This window comes from Papio anubis, chromosome 6 (genome assembly GCF_008728515.1).
Source record: "Papio anubis isolate 15944 chromosome 6, Panubis1.0, whole genome shotgun sequence".
NCBI classification, from domain to species: Eukaryota; Metazoa; Chordata; class Mammalia; order Primates; family Cercopithecidae; genus Papio; species Papio anubis.
In genome coordinates this window covers 6,125,196-6,141,718 of record NC_044981.1, presented here as the reverse complement: position 1 = coordinate 6,141,718, position 16,523 = coordinate 6,125,196, and the positions used below count along the sequence as shown (strand labels likewise).

General features: G+C 39.9%; 1 protein-coding gene across 3 annotated transcripts in view; it reads left to right on the top strand.

Moving 5' to 3' along the window:
* F13A1 (coagulation factor XIII A chain) overlaps positions 1 to 16,523 on the top strand; it is a 433,590-nt gene that overhangs the window by 327,100 nt on the left and 89,967 nt on the right. For all 3 annotated transcript variants that reach the window (XM_003897009.5, XM_021936970.2, XM_017957544.3), the window contains 2 exons: positions 646 to 897; positions 15,767 to 15,885. In XM_003897009.5, coding sequence (XP_003897058.2) covers positions 646 to 897; positions 15,767 to 15,885 — 371 coding nt within the window. The remainder of the gene's footprint in view (positions 1 to 645; positions 898 to 15,766; positions 15,886 to 16,523) is intronic.

The window sequence follows — 16,523 nt, the reverse complement described above, 5'->3', positions numbered from 1 at the left end:
GGCACTATTCACAATAGCAAAGACTTGGAATCAACCCAAATGTCCATCAGTGACAGATTGGATTAAGAAAATGTGGCACATATACACCATGGAATACTATACAGCCATAAAAAAGGATGAGTTTGTGTCCTTTGTAGGGACATGGATGCAGCTGGAAACCATCATTCTTAGCAAACTATCACAAGAACAGAAAACCAAACACTGCATGTTCTCACTCATAGGTGGGAACTGAACAATAAGATCACTTGGACTCGGGAAGGGGAACATCACACACCGGGGCCTATCATGGGGATGGGGGAGGGGGGAGGGATTGCATTGGGAGTTATACCTGATGCAAAGACTCTTTTAAAGATCTTTGAAATTAGTAATTAGGGAGGCTAAAATGGAGCATTGTTTGCTTGTCTTAATGTGGAATCCTCTACATGCTTCGTAGAAAACAAACGAAGTAAGTTTTGCTCTTGAAGGTTCTTCTGCTTACAGTCAAAGTAATTTGCAGACTTGCCTGATTTGTATGTTTCTTCAAGTCAAGATTAATTCTAATGGATTACTCCTGTCCCTTCAGCTATAAGATAAGAGAGGGAGAACAAAAGTGGCTTGTGAAATCAACCTAACGCAGTATCTCTTCTCTCTTCTCTCTTCTCATAGGTCGCTACCCACAGGAGAACAAGGGAACCTACATCCCAGTGCCTATAGTCTCAGAGTTACAAAGTGGAAAGTGGGGGGCCAAGATTGTCATGAGAGAGGACAGGTCTGTGCGGCTGTCCATCCAGTCTTCCCCCGAATGTATTGTGGGGAAATTCCGCATGTATGTTGCTGTCTGGACCCCCTATGGCATAATTAGAACCAGTCGAAACCCAGAAACAGACACGTACATTCTCTTCAATCCTTGGTGTGAAGGTAAGAGGCAGGCATTTAGTTTTCTCATTTAAAAATTCACCTGTTTGGCAGAGTGCCATGGCACATGCCTATACTCCCAGCTGTTTGGGAGGCCAAGATGGGAGGATCGCTTGAGGCTGGGAGTTGGAGACCTAGTCTCTAAAAAATAAAAATTAAAAATTAGTTGGGTATGGTGATGCACACCTGTACTCCCAGCTACTTGGGAGGCTGAAGTGGGAGAATTGCTTGGGTTCAGGAGTTGAAGATTACAGTGAGCAATGATCGTGCCACTGCACTCCAGCCTGGGCAACAGAGCAAGACTCCGTCTTTGGAAAAAAAAAAAAAAAAGTCATGTATTTCCAATACATCTCTTTTTGGAGGGGTAGTAAGATTATTCTAAATACATATACCTCTCCGACATATACCATTTTTAATGATTGAAAGAGAAAGAAAATTCATCCTCCGTGTATATGAGGATAAAACCTCTGTATGTGAAGTCAATACTGCTATACATTTATTTCGGGATTAATTGGAGATTGTCTAAAGTTGCACAATTAGTTATTTGTGGAGCTATTTAATTGCAGTTTTGTAATTAAAAGTAATTGCAAAAATCGCAATTACTTTTGCACCTACCTAATATATGTTGACAGTATAACCTCTGTACACTATTACTCTGTAAACAAATTGGTTTACAAAAGTATTAGAATCTGACTCTGACTTCAGAAAAATAAAATGAAGTCGACGCTGTTCATAGTGGAACTAACCTCTCTATCCCCCTACTTTAAGAACAACTAACCTCTCTATCCCCCTACTTTAAGAACAGAAAGTCTGTATATATAAAGGATTCCACAAGCTTGTTTATGTGCATAGTGGGTGCAAATTTTGCAAACCATAACTCTGGATGTGCAAAGATGTAGCTGTACTTTAATATAATATAACTTGATCTCTAGTGCTATTTTCGGTCTTCCTTTCTGTCTGCGGCAGAAGCTTAATCTAGTTATATTCAAATAAAACTCAGTCAAGTTCAATGATTTCTCTATCAATTCTGTTTTGTGCCTCAGTCACACACAGGACTTTCTCCTCATCTTCATCTCTGCCCTTTCATACCTCTCCCCCGCTCCCGTACTTGGTACAAAGCTGTTTTAAGTTCCAGAGGCAGATGCAGATGTTGCAGCAGCATCGATATGCTGCAAGACCATTTCTAGGTCCTAGGAAATAAGGCAGTGCAAGATATGAAAGCTCACATGGGGCAGGAGACTTCCCATGGCACCCTACCCCGTATGCATTGCTCTCTAACATCATCCAAAATGAGCCCATATTATTGCTGATTTTGAATGATCCTTGTATGTGAAAGTTGCATTTGAATCAGAGTTAATCTGTCCTAGATATAGATAAATGGACAACAATATTTGCTACTCATCTAGAACATACACCTTGGTCCTACTGACCTTTTCTTTGTTTTATATTTATATTTATTTACTTTTTGTAGAGACATGGTCTCACCATGTTGTCCAGGCTGGTCTTGAACTCCTGGGCTCAAGCAGTGATCCTGCCTAGTGTGGGCAAAAGGTGCCAAGCTATTCCTGCACTCCCTATACATCCATTCTCATAATCTTGTACCCAACACTCCTATCTATGAGACAGATATTCAAGGTAAATGGTAACAGGAAATATTAACTGGGCCATGTGCAGTTCAAAAAATGAACTCTTGATAGTAATCTTAAAAGCAGATGTAAGGCATTTTGCAACTGGTTGATGGAGTGATAGTTACAGAGATGAAAAATACTGAGAGGATCAGAGTTACAGATATATAAATTCAGATTTTGAATATGTTAAGTTGGAGATAACCATAGATAGACAAGCAGAAATGACAAGTAGGTATGTGAATCTGGAGAGGAAAATCAGAGATGTGTATTTGGGAGTTACCTGTACCCAGGGAGAAAATATAGATAAAGAAGGAAATAAGATATAGTATCTAGCCTTCAGAAACATCATCATTTAGGAGTCCAGTAGAGAAGAAGTCAGCAAAAGAGAATGAGACGGAAGAGTATGTAGGAAGCAGCCTATTCTAAGAAAATTATATTTAAAAATTCATACTTATCAATCAGGAGTTTGTTATTGACTTTCATTTTATTACAAAAAGAAAATCATAGGCTTCATATAACTTCTCAGAACTCTAGGAAATTTTGGAATGCTATAATTTACCCAGACTTTGGTTTGTTTGCAGCTTTTCTGGATTATATCATGTGTGTAAAATGGGATATATGTCTGCATGCATTTCAACTTATGTGGCCACTCTTCTTCAGGGGAAAATGGTTAGTTATGTTGCTTGACGTATTAACTTTCAGGATAACTATTCAGGAGGCGGACAGTCTAATAACCTTCTAATTGCTGCCTTGATCTTCAGCTGTATACATGATGAGCAGCTTCCAGATACCTGTGTTCTGAAAGAGTCCCTTAGTTCTAGAGGCATTCTTGTCCTAGAGGCTGTACAGGGACTTCCCCTAGGTTGTCAGTGCATGGAAAGGATCGGAGGAAGGTAGAACAAAAACCAGAGACCAATCTGGAAGCTGTGGTCTAGGACAAAGATGATGATAAACTAAACTATGGTGGTACCAGTAGAGATGAGAAGGGGTTATATTGGAGATCTGTTTTTGTATTTAGAACAGAAATTGCACAGGGATTGAAGATGAGAAGTAAAGAAATGAGAGAACTCAAGAATAACTCTAGATTTCTTGTTAGGCCAGTTGGGTTGATGGCGGTGCCATTTTCAGAGCTGGGAAAACTGTGGGAAGTGGAGGGGAAGCACGAGGGGTGAAGCTAAGAGTTACATTCAGAAATGTTAATTTGGTGATGTCTATGAGACATGCAAATGAAAACATCAAGTAAGCACTTGAATAAAGTGAATCTAGAACTCAAAGGAGATGGCTGAGCTAGACACGTAAACATGGGCACGGTTAGGAGCAAGAATGGACACAAATGATTCAGGGTCATTAACAAGTAAGAGTCGAGACAAAGGAGAAGTCAACAAACGAGGCTGAGCAGGAGCAGTCAGTGGGGCACAAGGAGATCAAAAGAGCCCAGAGCCAGACACATCGATAGATTCAAGACAGCAGTTAACTGTGTTGAATGCTATGATTAGCTGAATAGGATAGGGGAGGAAAGTGGCCATATAGTGTGGAAATACGGATGTCTTCGATGATCTTGAAAAGGACTGTTTCACTAAAATGATGGGGACAGAGGCCAGGGAGATGGTCACGGGCTGCACTGTAAACTGGTGGCATGAAAGCAGAGACGGCAGGAGATGGCACCTTTCTCAAGACTTTCTGCAGCACCTAGATGTTGACGTGAAGCTCAAAGGAGAATTTTTTAAAGACAAGAGAGAGTGGGTGTTATTTTATCGTGATGGAGAGGAACCAAGAAAGAGAGTTTGCAGTCCAGAGAGAGGACAGTGGTTCACAACCTTGGCTGGACGTTGCAATCATCTGGGAAGCTTTGAAACTACAGATGCCTCAGTCCCCCATGCAGGCATTCTGATGTAATTGCTCTGGACTGCAGCCTGGGCTTCAGGGTTTTTGAAAGCTCTGGAGGTGATTATTGGAGCCAAGGTTGAGAAGTTTTAGGAGTGAAATCCTTGAGTGGTTGGAATCCAGGGAACAGGTGAAGAGCCTGTGATGGGCGGGGCTATCTACCCTCCCCAGAGACAGGAGTAAAAGAGAAGAAGAGGGGTACAGATTTTCTAGTTTAATGGAAGGAGAATGAGGTTGTTACCATTTCGTGACTTTTTTTTTTTTTTTTTTGGTCAGTGAAGTGTAAAGCAAAGTCATGTGTTGAGAAGCAGCAGTAAGGAAGGGCATGAGAGGCTTGATAAGGAAGATGTGAGCTAGTCATCTGGAAGGTGGAAGGTGAACTTATTACAGGCACATGCCGGGAGGGTCCTTCCTGCTTCCAGAACACAGGGCAAATTAGCACAATCCTCTTCATTACTTGACCTGTGGAGGCCCAAACATCTCTGCAAATTCTTTAGGGATTTCTGACCTTATGGCTGCCTCTGCCTCTAGGAATCCTACTTCCCCCTGTGCTGCTGCAAGTGAGAAACTTGACCTTCACCTCAGTTTCAATGTTGGCAACAACAAAAACAGTCACACACAACATCTGTGACTGCCCAGACCTTAATTGCAGTTTGGGACGGAGAGTAAGAGGAGGAAGGATGCATTCTGTGGTCACCACGCTTAGAGCACATCAGAATCACCTGGAGGGCTTGTTCAGCCATCTCTGTGCAGCACCCTCAGATTGAATAGGTCTGAGGTCTGGCCTGATAATTTGCATTTCTAACCAGTTCCTAGGGGATGCTGTTGCTGCTGGTCAGGGTTAACACTTAGAGGACCACTGGTTTCATGATAATCACAAAATAATAAAGCTGGGCATGGTCCCCAGGGTAGCCTGCAGTCCCAGCTACTTGGGAAGCTGAGGCAGAAGGATTGCTTGAGCCCAGGAGTTCAAGGCAGCCTGGCCAGCCTGTCTCTCAGAGGAAAGAAAAACAACAAGCAATAATTTAAAAACTCAGGAGGCAGGGCCGGGTGCAGTGGCTCACACCTGTAATCCTAGCACTTTGGGAGACCGCGGCGGGCTGATCATGAGGTCAGGAGTTCGAGACCAGCCTGACGAACATAGTGAAACCCCGTCTCTACTAAAAATACAAAAATTAGCTGGGCATGGTGGCCTGTGCCTACAATCTCAGCTACTCAAGAGGTTGAGGCAGGAGAACTGCTTGAACCCGGGAGGTGGAGGTTGCAGTGAGCCGAGATCACACCACTGCACTCCGGCCTGGGCGACAGAGTGAGACTCAGTCTCAAAAAACAAAAACAAAAACAAAACAAACAAACAAACACCTCAGAAGAGTATAATTTACTCTTCTTAAAATTTCACTGGCTCTACACTGAACCTAATTCCAGTCTGTCTCCTCCTTACCACCCCTTCTCTCTCTCCTGCTGTTCTCTTTTCTTCTCTGAACTTTTCTCTCCCATTCTGTCCCAGGAACAGATTCTCCTTCCTTAATGCAGAGGGGTCCAGTGAGCTTTATTGTTTTGTCGCTTGGTCTCTTCCAACCACCATGCTTTTGGGCACTGAATACCTTTTTTTAAAAAATGAAGTGAGAGAAAGAGGTCATCTCCCCACTTTACTCATTGTGTGGTTTTCCCAGCCTAGCACGCAAAGCATAACCCAAAAATGGGATGATATGATGAACCTCCCCCGCCCCACACACACACATGCAAGCACAGACACTGTAGCCCAGCAATCACCTGCAGTTTTATGCTTGTGTGTGTTAATGCATAACAAAGGACTCAGTGGTATGGCCTGGTAATTGGAAAGTAGGTCAAAAGAGAGGGGTGAGACTGTCGCCCAAGTGAAAAAGATAGCAGAAGATGAGAAGGAAAACTGTTTCCAGAAATTGTCAAAAGAGAGCCAGGTGAACAAGATTCTGGTCCGAGGTGGCATGGGACACTGGGCTGAAAATCACAGCGGCACGCACAGCACTTATTGATAGGAGAATGCTCAGCTGTGCTCCTGAGGGCCCTTCAGCCTTCTTTGCATTCATAGGCAATTTATCCTCCTTAATCACTAAATCATTAATGGGGATCAATAGCGATGCCACACCAGTGAAGGCAGGGGTTCATGCAGGGAGAATAATTGCTTAGTTTTTAGTTTAGTCGTGCTAACCGGGCTTCGGGTCCATTCTGGGAGGAAACCTTTCTCTTGGGTGTTAGGGAGAACTGTACCTACAAAGGCAGCAGGAGTGAAACGGGCAGTTATTATGAATTCATCATGTTTAACGACTCAGGAATTTTGAATTATTGAATGTATTTCACTATGTAAATATAGAATGTTCCAGTTTGGTAGTCTAGCACTAGTGCCAGATAGTGGGTTCTGAAATATTTAGATTTCTGGTATCTGTGCCTAGTACTCTGGAGAAGCACTGCACAGTATTTTTGATTGGGCATCAGTTACCTTTAAGGGATCTTTCTCCTCCTGATAAGTTGGTCCCCCATCCCATTCTCCATCACTGCTTTTCCCTCACCTCATTCAGCCTCGTATCCATAGGCTCTGGCACACTTGAGGTTTAATAAATATTTGCTGTGTTGATTTAATAATCCCAAGTAAATACTCTTTAGGTCCGCTGCACCCTATCGTTGCAGATAACTTGTAAATGTAATCTCAGACCTTACCATCTTGAGAAAGGTCAAAAACATATCTGGTGTGCTGGGAGGAGTGTGTCTGTGGGTGATGTGTGTGTGGATTTCTCTCTTAGCATCTGACACCAAATTAGCATCTAATATTTCCTTTTTATTCAATGTTTTTTTTCGTTTTTCTTTAAACAAATAAATCAATTTAATTTAATATGAATAAATCAATATGTTTCCAATATCTTGGATGCTTGTAGTAGCAAATAAATAAATATGACCCGCTTGTATTTTATTATTAAATTCATCCTCAGGCTATTTGCTTTGTATTTATATACCGTCTTTGTAGCCCCTTTTGTACAGAATGGAGTAAGTCATCAAGACTGGTGTCCTCAGAGTAACAATGACCAACATCCCTTCTCTTGGAGACTGTTGAGCCCAGACCAGAACTTACACCCTCAGGCTAGAGCCATTCATCCATCAATCCACAAATATTGATAGTATGTCTCATCCCATGCCCATGACAACACAATGACCTGTGCACATTTCAACAGTATTATGTATTCCTTCATAAAAATTCAAAGTCAATACTGAATTAGGTACTAGGACTATGGCAGTGAAAAAGGCAGACACAATCTTCATATAGCTTCTAGCAAGGATTTTACAAATGAGCTCCTAATAAAAACCTAATTACAATTGTAAAAAATACTGAAATAAGTCAGTGTACAACAAGAACACAACACTGGGGACTCCAACCTATTTGGGGAATGAGGAGAGACTGGCCAGTGGCTTAGCTTTGCGCCCAGAACAGTGTTTGCATAGAATAGTAATCAAATAGTTGGTTAACTGAATTTTTATGAAGTTTTTAAAAGCTTATGCAAAAAATTTAACCTTTATTTACTCAATAATCGTCTTAAATAAAATAGTATGTAGCATTCTTCCTAGTGTCTGAATCACTTAGAGACTTATTCTGCTTCTTATGCCAAGCGAGGATCATTTAGTGTGGCCCTATAATAAGAAAGGATCCCAGAGAGCTCACAGTAAACTTCCTTTCCAATGGCATGTAGGTGACCCCGGGATTGAGGTGCAAAGGTCTTTACAAGGTCCTTCTAGAAAGAGCGTGGTTGGAAGTGTCTAATGCAGAGTCACATTCATCCACCAATTTATGCGGTTTACAATTCCTTTCTTGTAGAGTCTCTTCAAAGTGTGCTCATAGTCAGTATCTCCCTAGACTGTGTGTTTGGAAGGCATAATCCTTATCTCACTTAGCCTTGCATGGTGCCTGGAACTGAGTCCATATTCAGTAAGTGTTTGCTGAACTGAACTCATAATCACCATTCTGAGAGGCAAGGAGATGATTATCAGACTCAGATTTCAAGAGAGAAAGCAGATTCTGTGATGTTACGTGCATTTCTCAAAGTCCTATAGAAAATTAAGACACAAACTGGGGCTAACACTGGAGCATCCTGACTCAGTCAGGGTAAGCACTTATATTTCTAAAACAAAACCTGTCATTATCTGGCCTTGTGTAGCAAAAGAATAAAACAGTAGATGGCCAGCTGAGAAGATTCTGTGATGACCTAATCAATGTGGAAAATTTTGCCATAATAAATAAATAAATAAATAAATTCCGGTTGATATTTACAAGATCAAATAAAAGCTTTCTCTGGGAAAAAAAAATTAAAGCATACCAACAAGGGCACAGGCTCCCTTAGAGGATATGTACTAAGTAAAGAAGCTCTGACATTTTCTTTGTAGAATTACTTCATGAATAATAGTCTGTCTTCTGAAGATATCTCAGTACACTAAAAAGCCCTTAACCAGCAAAATAGGCAAATTAGCACAAATCCAATAACCTTCTCAAGCTGATATGAGCTGTAATTCAACATGTTTGTAAGGAATGTAAACTATGTTATACTATGCACACACGGGTGATTGTGCTGTCATGAGCATGGTGGGAGATACACTATCAATATCTGTGGATTGGTGGATGAATGGCGGTAGCCTGAGGGTGCAAATTCTGGTCTAGGCTCAAAGGTCTCCAAGAGAAGGGGTGTTAGTCATTGTTATTCCGAGGATACCAGTCCTGGCGAACTACTCCACTTTATACTGAAGGGCCTAAAAGGGAAGAAGCAAACTCAACTGACTGTTGAGGAACCACTTGCTTGTGCTTCATAGATTGATTCCATTCCAGTGTTACTAGGTAGGCAAGCAAGGTCTCTGGAGTGGCTATATGAAATCACTTTAGAAAGGCAGTGGGTTTGGATCCTTCCAGAATAAAAAGCTCAGACTCTAGAAACACCATTCTTTAATATGTTCACAATTCCCAGCGACAGGAAGTTACTCCTGGTATGCCGCAGCACACACAGCCTGTTAGAATCTGCCACCCCCTTTGATGTACCTTGTGATGGAAAAACCTATCATGGTGACACTAGTCTGGAGTCACATTTGCTCTGCAGATCAAGCCACTCCCTCTAAGAGTGATTATACACTCCCAGCATGAATCGTTCCTCTTTTTAGTGGTGCTCAGCTTTTATATAAAGGGGGAAGCAAGTGGAAGTCATTCCTAATCCCCTCACTCTAAATTCCTTCCTTCCCTAAATGGGGACACATTTTGCCTTTTTGAAGGGCCAAACCATTATTCCTTCTAAAGGATTAGAAACAACACCAAACTCTGGTTTAAACTGCTGAAAGAGACTGTGTAGGATAGCTGTTCTGCCACCATAGTTTTGTTTAATTCCTAGGCTCCCTTTGCTAGGCTTGAGCCTAATGACCAAGGAAACGGAACCTGCTCTGACTTTGAAATAGCATGTAAATAAGCAGAAGGAAGGTACAAGCCCATGCAATGATGAATGATCCTCCTTCTCACAAAGAGGTTATACAGATACTAAAATCAATAGGTTCAGCATTTGTTTTTACATGTTTGTTATAAATCCTTACCTTCTCTGGGTGGGGAGGACAGTGGGAATGTCAGAGGGTGACTGAAATCCACCCTAAAATTTCTCGGCCCACTCTTTTCTTTTTTAACTACCCTTCTATTCCCACCAGAGGAACAGCAAAATAAATGAGGTCATTATTCTTCACTACTTGCCTCTTGTAAATTGTTAGTCAGCCTGCAAGGGTGGTTATTTACGAGGCATTCTGAAGGTCTGTTCTGGTGACAGAGCTGCTCTGGGCAGTGGGTGGAGGTGCTGTGCCACACTCACCAATGGTGCCATGTGTAATCTGTTTTTCTCAGAGTTTTATTGTAATGGTGGTTGTCTGCCAGAGGTCACCTGCGATCAAAGAGTTGTCTGTTGGTCCAAGGTGCAGCCACTCCTACTCTGGGAACTGTCTAGACCATATTTCTCCCCTCAGTCCTCAGTTGAGTTCCCAGCTCCCACATTCCACACAAGCCTCACACACATCTACCTTCTACCAGTCCAAGTTGTTGGGTTTCTAGAATAGTGAGTTGTTTGTTAGTTTGTTTCTCCTATTAGTCGAGTCTTCCATTTTGCTAAGTGAAGAACTAGCTTCCCCTGAAACTTAGTGAAACCCCACCCCTCTGAAGCTAACCAGAAAATTAAAAACAAACAAAAACACTATCAAAAAGCCAACAGCAAAAATCTCCAGGGGCAAATGATTCCATTTTTCTATTTTTGTTAGCCTTCCAAACGTAGGGAGTTTTTTGGAGTTTCCATCGTGATACAATTTTTTTTAACGTTGCTTTGGACAACTATATTTTAAAGTGACAGATCTGAATAAAAACAGGGGAAATAAAGCACTGCTTTCCACCCTCAATCTTCTTTTTAAAATCATAAATAAATTTAAAATTAAAATCAAGCCTTCCCATTTGACTTCCTTGCCATATTGTGGATTCATGATAATGTCTGCCTGTTTGAGGCGAGATTTAATTCAAGCATTGGAAGGGAAAGAGTGGCCTAGTCTGGAGCTCCAGAACTCCTCTCTATTCATGCTTTGCCACCTAAATTTATCACTTCCCATCAATACTAACGCAAAGCCCAAAGGTAAATCCTTCATTTTCTTGGACTTCTTTCTTACTCTCTAAGCTCCAGACATCGTCCCCATCTCTCATTCTTTCAGTAGACATTGATTGACTTCCTACCATGTTCCAAAGCACAGTGTTGGGAGCTGGGGACACAGTCATCTGATCCCTTGGACCCAAGAGCCATGGACTACTTGGAAGGCAGCTTATTCAAATCTTAGCTTTGCAACTCACTAGCTGTACGACCTTGGAGAAGTTATGTTGCTGTCTGCCTCAGCTTCCTCGTCAGTGAAATGGGGCTACTTTCCTCACAAGGATGTTATGAGTGTTGATGAGTTCATGTGTCTGATTCTAAAGCACTTAGAAAGTTCCTGGTGGTAAATAAGCAGTGTAACAATGCTTATTTACATGCTGCTACTTAAAAAAATTAAGTAGGAAGTACTTAAACACATACTTATTCAATAAATATAATAATTAAAAGGCAATGTCCATACAGTGGGATAAATGTTACCCCAGCCTCCATAGGGCACTAAGAGAACGAGGTTTAATTCAGTCTGTACTGGAAAGGAAAGGGTTCAGGGAGACGTAAAGAAGGAGAAAAAAGTTGTGTTTAAGGACATTGATAATAAAAAAGAGCACAACCCTATATTGCTCTTAAAGAAAAACTAATGCATAAAAGTTGGACTTGTTAGCCTCTTATTAAATGGGTAGCTTCACTTAAATGGAAACACATTTTAAAAAATAACTTTTTCTGATGGAAAAGTCTCATTATAGAAATAAAAATAATAAAAGCATAAAAAGAACTCAAAGATCTACAAATCAGAGATACCAACAATTAACATTTTGTTGTAATGTCATCCATTTAAAGTATTTTCAGTCCTTCTCATTTTTAATTGGCAATTAATTGAATATATTGTTCTTTTCAAATAAACACACATGTACATATATATGGCTAAAAGTAAACTTTCCTTTCACCAATCTTCCAATCCTAGAGAATCCCCAGAGAAAACCAACTTTAACTGTGTATATCATTACAGATACTTTGCTATTATTTTATATATTGATTTCATATATATACCTAGAGAATTTAGGTTTTTTTAAACTACAAATGAGATTGTGTCAACCTGTTGCTCTGTACCTCATTTTCTCACACAGTGTATCTTGGAGCATTTTCTATATCAGTACATGCATTTTCTTTTTAATGGCTGCTTGGTATGGTCATATCATATTATTTTGGTCTTTTGTTTACAACTATTTGGATTGTTTCCCATTTTCACTATAGCATGTTATACCATTTTGAAGGTTGCACATACATTTTGTACGAATGTTTCTGCAGAATAGACATCTAGAAATAGCATTGCTTGGGCAAAGTGAATTCATATTTTAAATTTGCATAGATATTGCCTAATTACCCTTTTAAAAGGCTGCAGTTTTTTACACTACAGCCATAGTAGATGAGAGTATCCATCTCTTCATACTCTCATTGGCACTGGTGGTTAACCATTTGTTTTAATATTTGCCAGTATGGTAGGAGAATTATGGTATTTCATTGGTATTTCATGGTTAATTTGGTTTTTATGTCTCTGATTATTTGTAGAGTTGAGCATTTTTTCATATATTTATTGAATGTTATGTTTCTCTATCTGCTTATATCTGGAACATGTCAGGTGAAATAAAGATTGTCAGGAAGAGACACACATGTGCCTCTTAAATCCAAGGATACAGTTTGTATATAGTGGGATAAAGAGATCTTACTGTCACTTTTTTTCTTACATGGATAACCAGCTGTCAAAACACCACGTATTGATCAGATCTATTATTACCTATTGATTTTAAGTGCCATCTCTATTATTTACTAAGATTCAATACACATCTAGCTCCTGCCATATATTTGTCCATTACTGTGCTAATGTCAGTTTTAAGTGTAGCTTTGTTTCTGTTAGCTATAATCACACTAATGCTACATAAGAAAGAACCAGAAAATCTTAGTGGCATACAGCAATAAGCACTTGTTCATGGATCTGGGGCTTGGCTGGGGTTGGGCTCATCCAGACTGGGCTTGACTGGCCAACTCTGCTTCAGGTGGGAACAGCTGGAGAGGATCCGTCTCTCCCTGAGAGCTCCAGAGACCCTCTGCTCCGGTGTCTCTCACCCTTCTTTGACCAATGGGCTTGCTGGGGCGTATTTTCCTCCAGCTAATAGCAGATTTGTATGATCACATGTTCAGCTGTGCAGTCATATTTTAGACCCCTACTTGCTTCTGCTAACATTGCTCCTGCTAACACCCCATTAGCCAAAAATAAGCCTAAAGTTAAGAGAGGATATTCCACATTTAGAGGGAACAACTGCTAGTTACATGGCAAAGGGCATAGATGCAGGAAACTATAAGTTGGGGTCCAAAGTTTAATTTACCTTTGGACAAGTCCTTCAATTTTTCTTCTTTCTCAACAGATTAGTTTTTGGCTATTTTCTCTTTTTTTTTTTTTTTTTTTCAGACGGAGTAGTCTAGCTCTGTTGCCCAGCCTGGAGTGCAGTAGTGCTATCTCAGCCTCCTGGGGTCAAGTGATTCTCCTGCCTCAGCCTCCCGAGTAGCTAGGATTACAGGCACACACCACCATACCTGGCTTATGTTTTTATTTTTAGTAGAGATGGGGTTTCACCATATTGGCCAGGCTGGTCTCAAACTTCTGACCTCAAGTGATCCACCTGCCTTGGCCTCCCAAAGTGCTGGGATTACAGGCATGAGCCACCACGCCCTGCCTGGCTGTTTTCTTTCACATTGTTTTTTCCAGATAAGCTTTTGAATGAGCATGCAAAGTTCCAAAACTTCTGAGTAGAGGTCTGGTTGGGTTCACATTGGTCATAGACTAGTTTGGGTAGAATTTATATCTTTACATTCCTGAATGTTCATATCCAATTGGAAACAGTTTGTATGTGTTCATTTTGTATTTGGGTTTTATACCTTTTGACAAAGTTAATTTTTCATATAAATATTTTCAGACAAACTCAAAAGCAGAAAGAATAGCACAATGAATATCTACTTATGTGTCTCTCAGACTTAATAGTTATCAAGATTTTGTCACATTTGCTTTATCCTTTCTTCCCTTATTTTTGCCTTAGCATTTTCAAATAAATTCTAGTAATCATATTATTTTACCTGTACATATTTTAGCATGCAGCTTTTTTAAAAGACATATATACAGTATACATAGATACATATGTACATATGTGTGTATGCATGTGTTTATGTGTGTTTGTGTATAATTATTGCAGCTAATACAAATCAACAAGAGCTCCTTGGTATTATCTAATGAACTATCCTTAATCTAATTTTCCCAATGTCTAAAAATTATCTTTTTAGTTAGCTGATTTGGATTAAAGTCTGTAGATTAAATTTGGTTGGTATGTCACTTAAATATTTTCCTCTAGAGTAATCCTCATCATCTGTTTCTTCATGCCACAAACTTATGGCTGAAACTGAGTCATTTTTTATGTCAAACTTTCTATATTCTGAATTTTGCTGATTCCATCCCCAGGTGTCATGAAATATGTTTCTCTAACCACTGTGGGATTTTTTTTTTTAACCACTGTGGCATTTTCTGTTAAGCAGCTAGTTAGATCTAGAGACTCTATCTGATTCAGCTTCAAGTGGCATTTTTTTTTTTTTTTTTTTTGGAGGAGGGGGCAAAAATACTTCATAAGTCATGCCATTGCTTCCTAGGACATTCATCCTAGCAGGAGGTACATATATTTAGGTTTATTAATAGTATCCAGTTCATGTTTTATCAGTCTCATCCACCCATTATGAAGTTCCCTTCTTAATGAATTATTTCTGCCTCAATTCATTATTTCGTTAGGGATTACAAGATCGTGACATTCTAATTCTACCATTCCTTTTGCATTTATTATAATCAATTATTTCATTACCTTGAGGTAGAATTCATTTAAAAACGTTTAGATGCCTGTCCCAAACACACACATTTTCTTGAGTTTACACTTGTAGGGTCCTGTCTGTGTTAAAGATGCTTTGCTGCTCTCCCACCAGGCCTGGGAATAAGTACCAGACTGATGACCAAGTGGATAGATGGGGAGCATGACCCTCCTGAGATTCTAGCCACAGGGAAGTAAAGTCCTTGCAATGAAAGACACTGGCCAGGGAAGCTGGTTGGACACACACACATACTAGCACATCCACATGTATCTTTCATTAAAAGGAGATGACCTACTGCTTCCCTCCTGCCAGCGATGGGCCACAAAACAGGCCTGACATGACAGATTAGCCTGTTGCCTTCTCATGTGTCCCAGATTTGTCTTAAAAACCATTTTCAATTCATCTAGTTTTCTAGTAATGTTAAAAGGTTGGAAATTATATCTTAATTTGTGTTACAGATTTACATCAGCATCATAGAGTTCTGGAACTACTGATGCAGCAGAATCATAAAACGTTTAATAAGACATATCAATTTAATTCTCCTGCTTGGAACTTAAAGAGTCAGAGTTTGTCAGCATTTTGCTAACAAATGTCGTTGTTTACGGACTGAACTTTGGTGCTGATTATGTTCACCATTACTAAAAATATTGGAAAATGAGCTATGCTTAGTGAAACAAAGGTCATTTTTTAAAAATTTGGGTGATAAAATGCAGTTTAGAAACACAATAAACTTGCAAGTGTTTGGAAACAGTCTGGTTTGGTAATGGTCGCTATGCTTAAACCCTGATGCAGATGATGCTGTGTACCTGGACAATGAGAAAGAAAGAGAAGAGTATGTCCTGAATGACATTGGGGTAATTTTTTATGGAGAGGTCAATGACATCAAGACCAGAAGCTGGAGCTATGGTCAGGTGAGCCACTTAAAATTTGCTATTATCAAGGATATTTTTACTTCATATTTTTTGTCACATGTATCCCTGCAGGGTGCCATATATTGATATTAGACAAGCACAATTTCCTGCTTTTTAGGATTTGAGACTGCAAGGCAGAGAGCTTAGGAGTAGGGACTCATAAAGACAACTGCATAAAGACAACCCACATATCTCTGGGTATTACAGTGTTACAGAAATGAGAGACTCCATGAATAATGTGGCATTCTATAGAGAAATGCTTTGGCCACTTAGAACAGCGAAATTTCATTAGTTCAACCTGGCTTATAAAGAAAGGTATTTTGAAAGTGATGCAAAGGGTACTGCAAGGGGTGTGCCCAAATCAAAGAAATGGCTTCTTCCTCTTCTTTTTTTTTTTTTTTTAAAGTGTTAGCCTAGGGTACTGCTAATTAGAAAAGTGTGTTATCATTTCATCAAAGGAAGACCCACTGAGCTTTTACACAGAAAGATTTTATCAGCTGCAAACTCAAGTTATTGTCTAGACATAAAGTAACAAATGGCATTTCTTTAAGACGTTCGATCATTCAAACTATTTCGGTTTGGTATCTTTAACAATGGAGCAAATGAATGATATTTTACCAGTTTCCATAAATGAATGC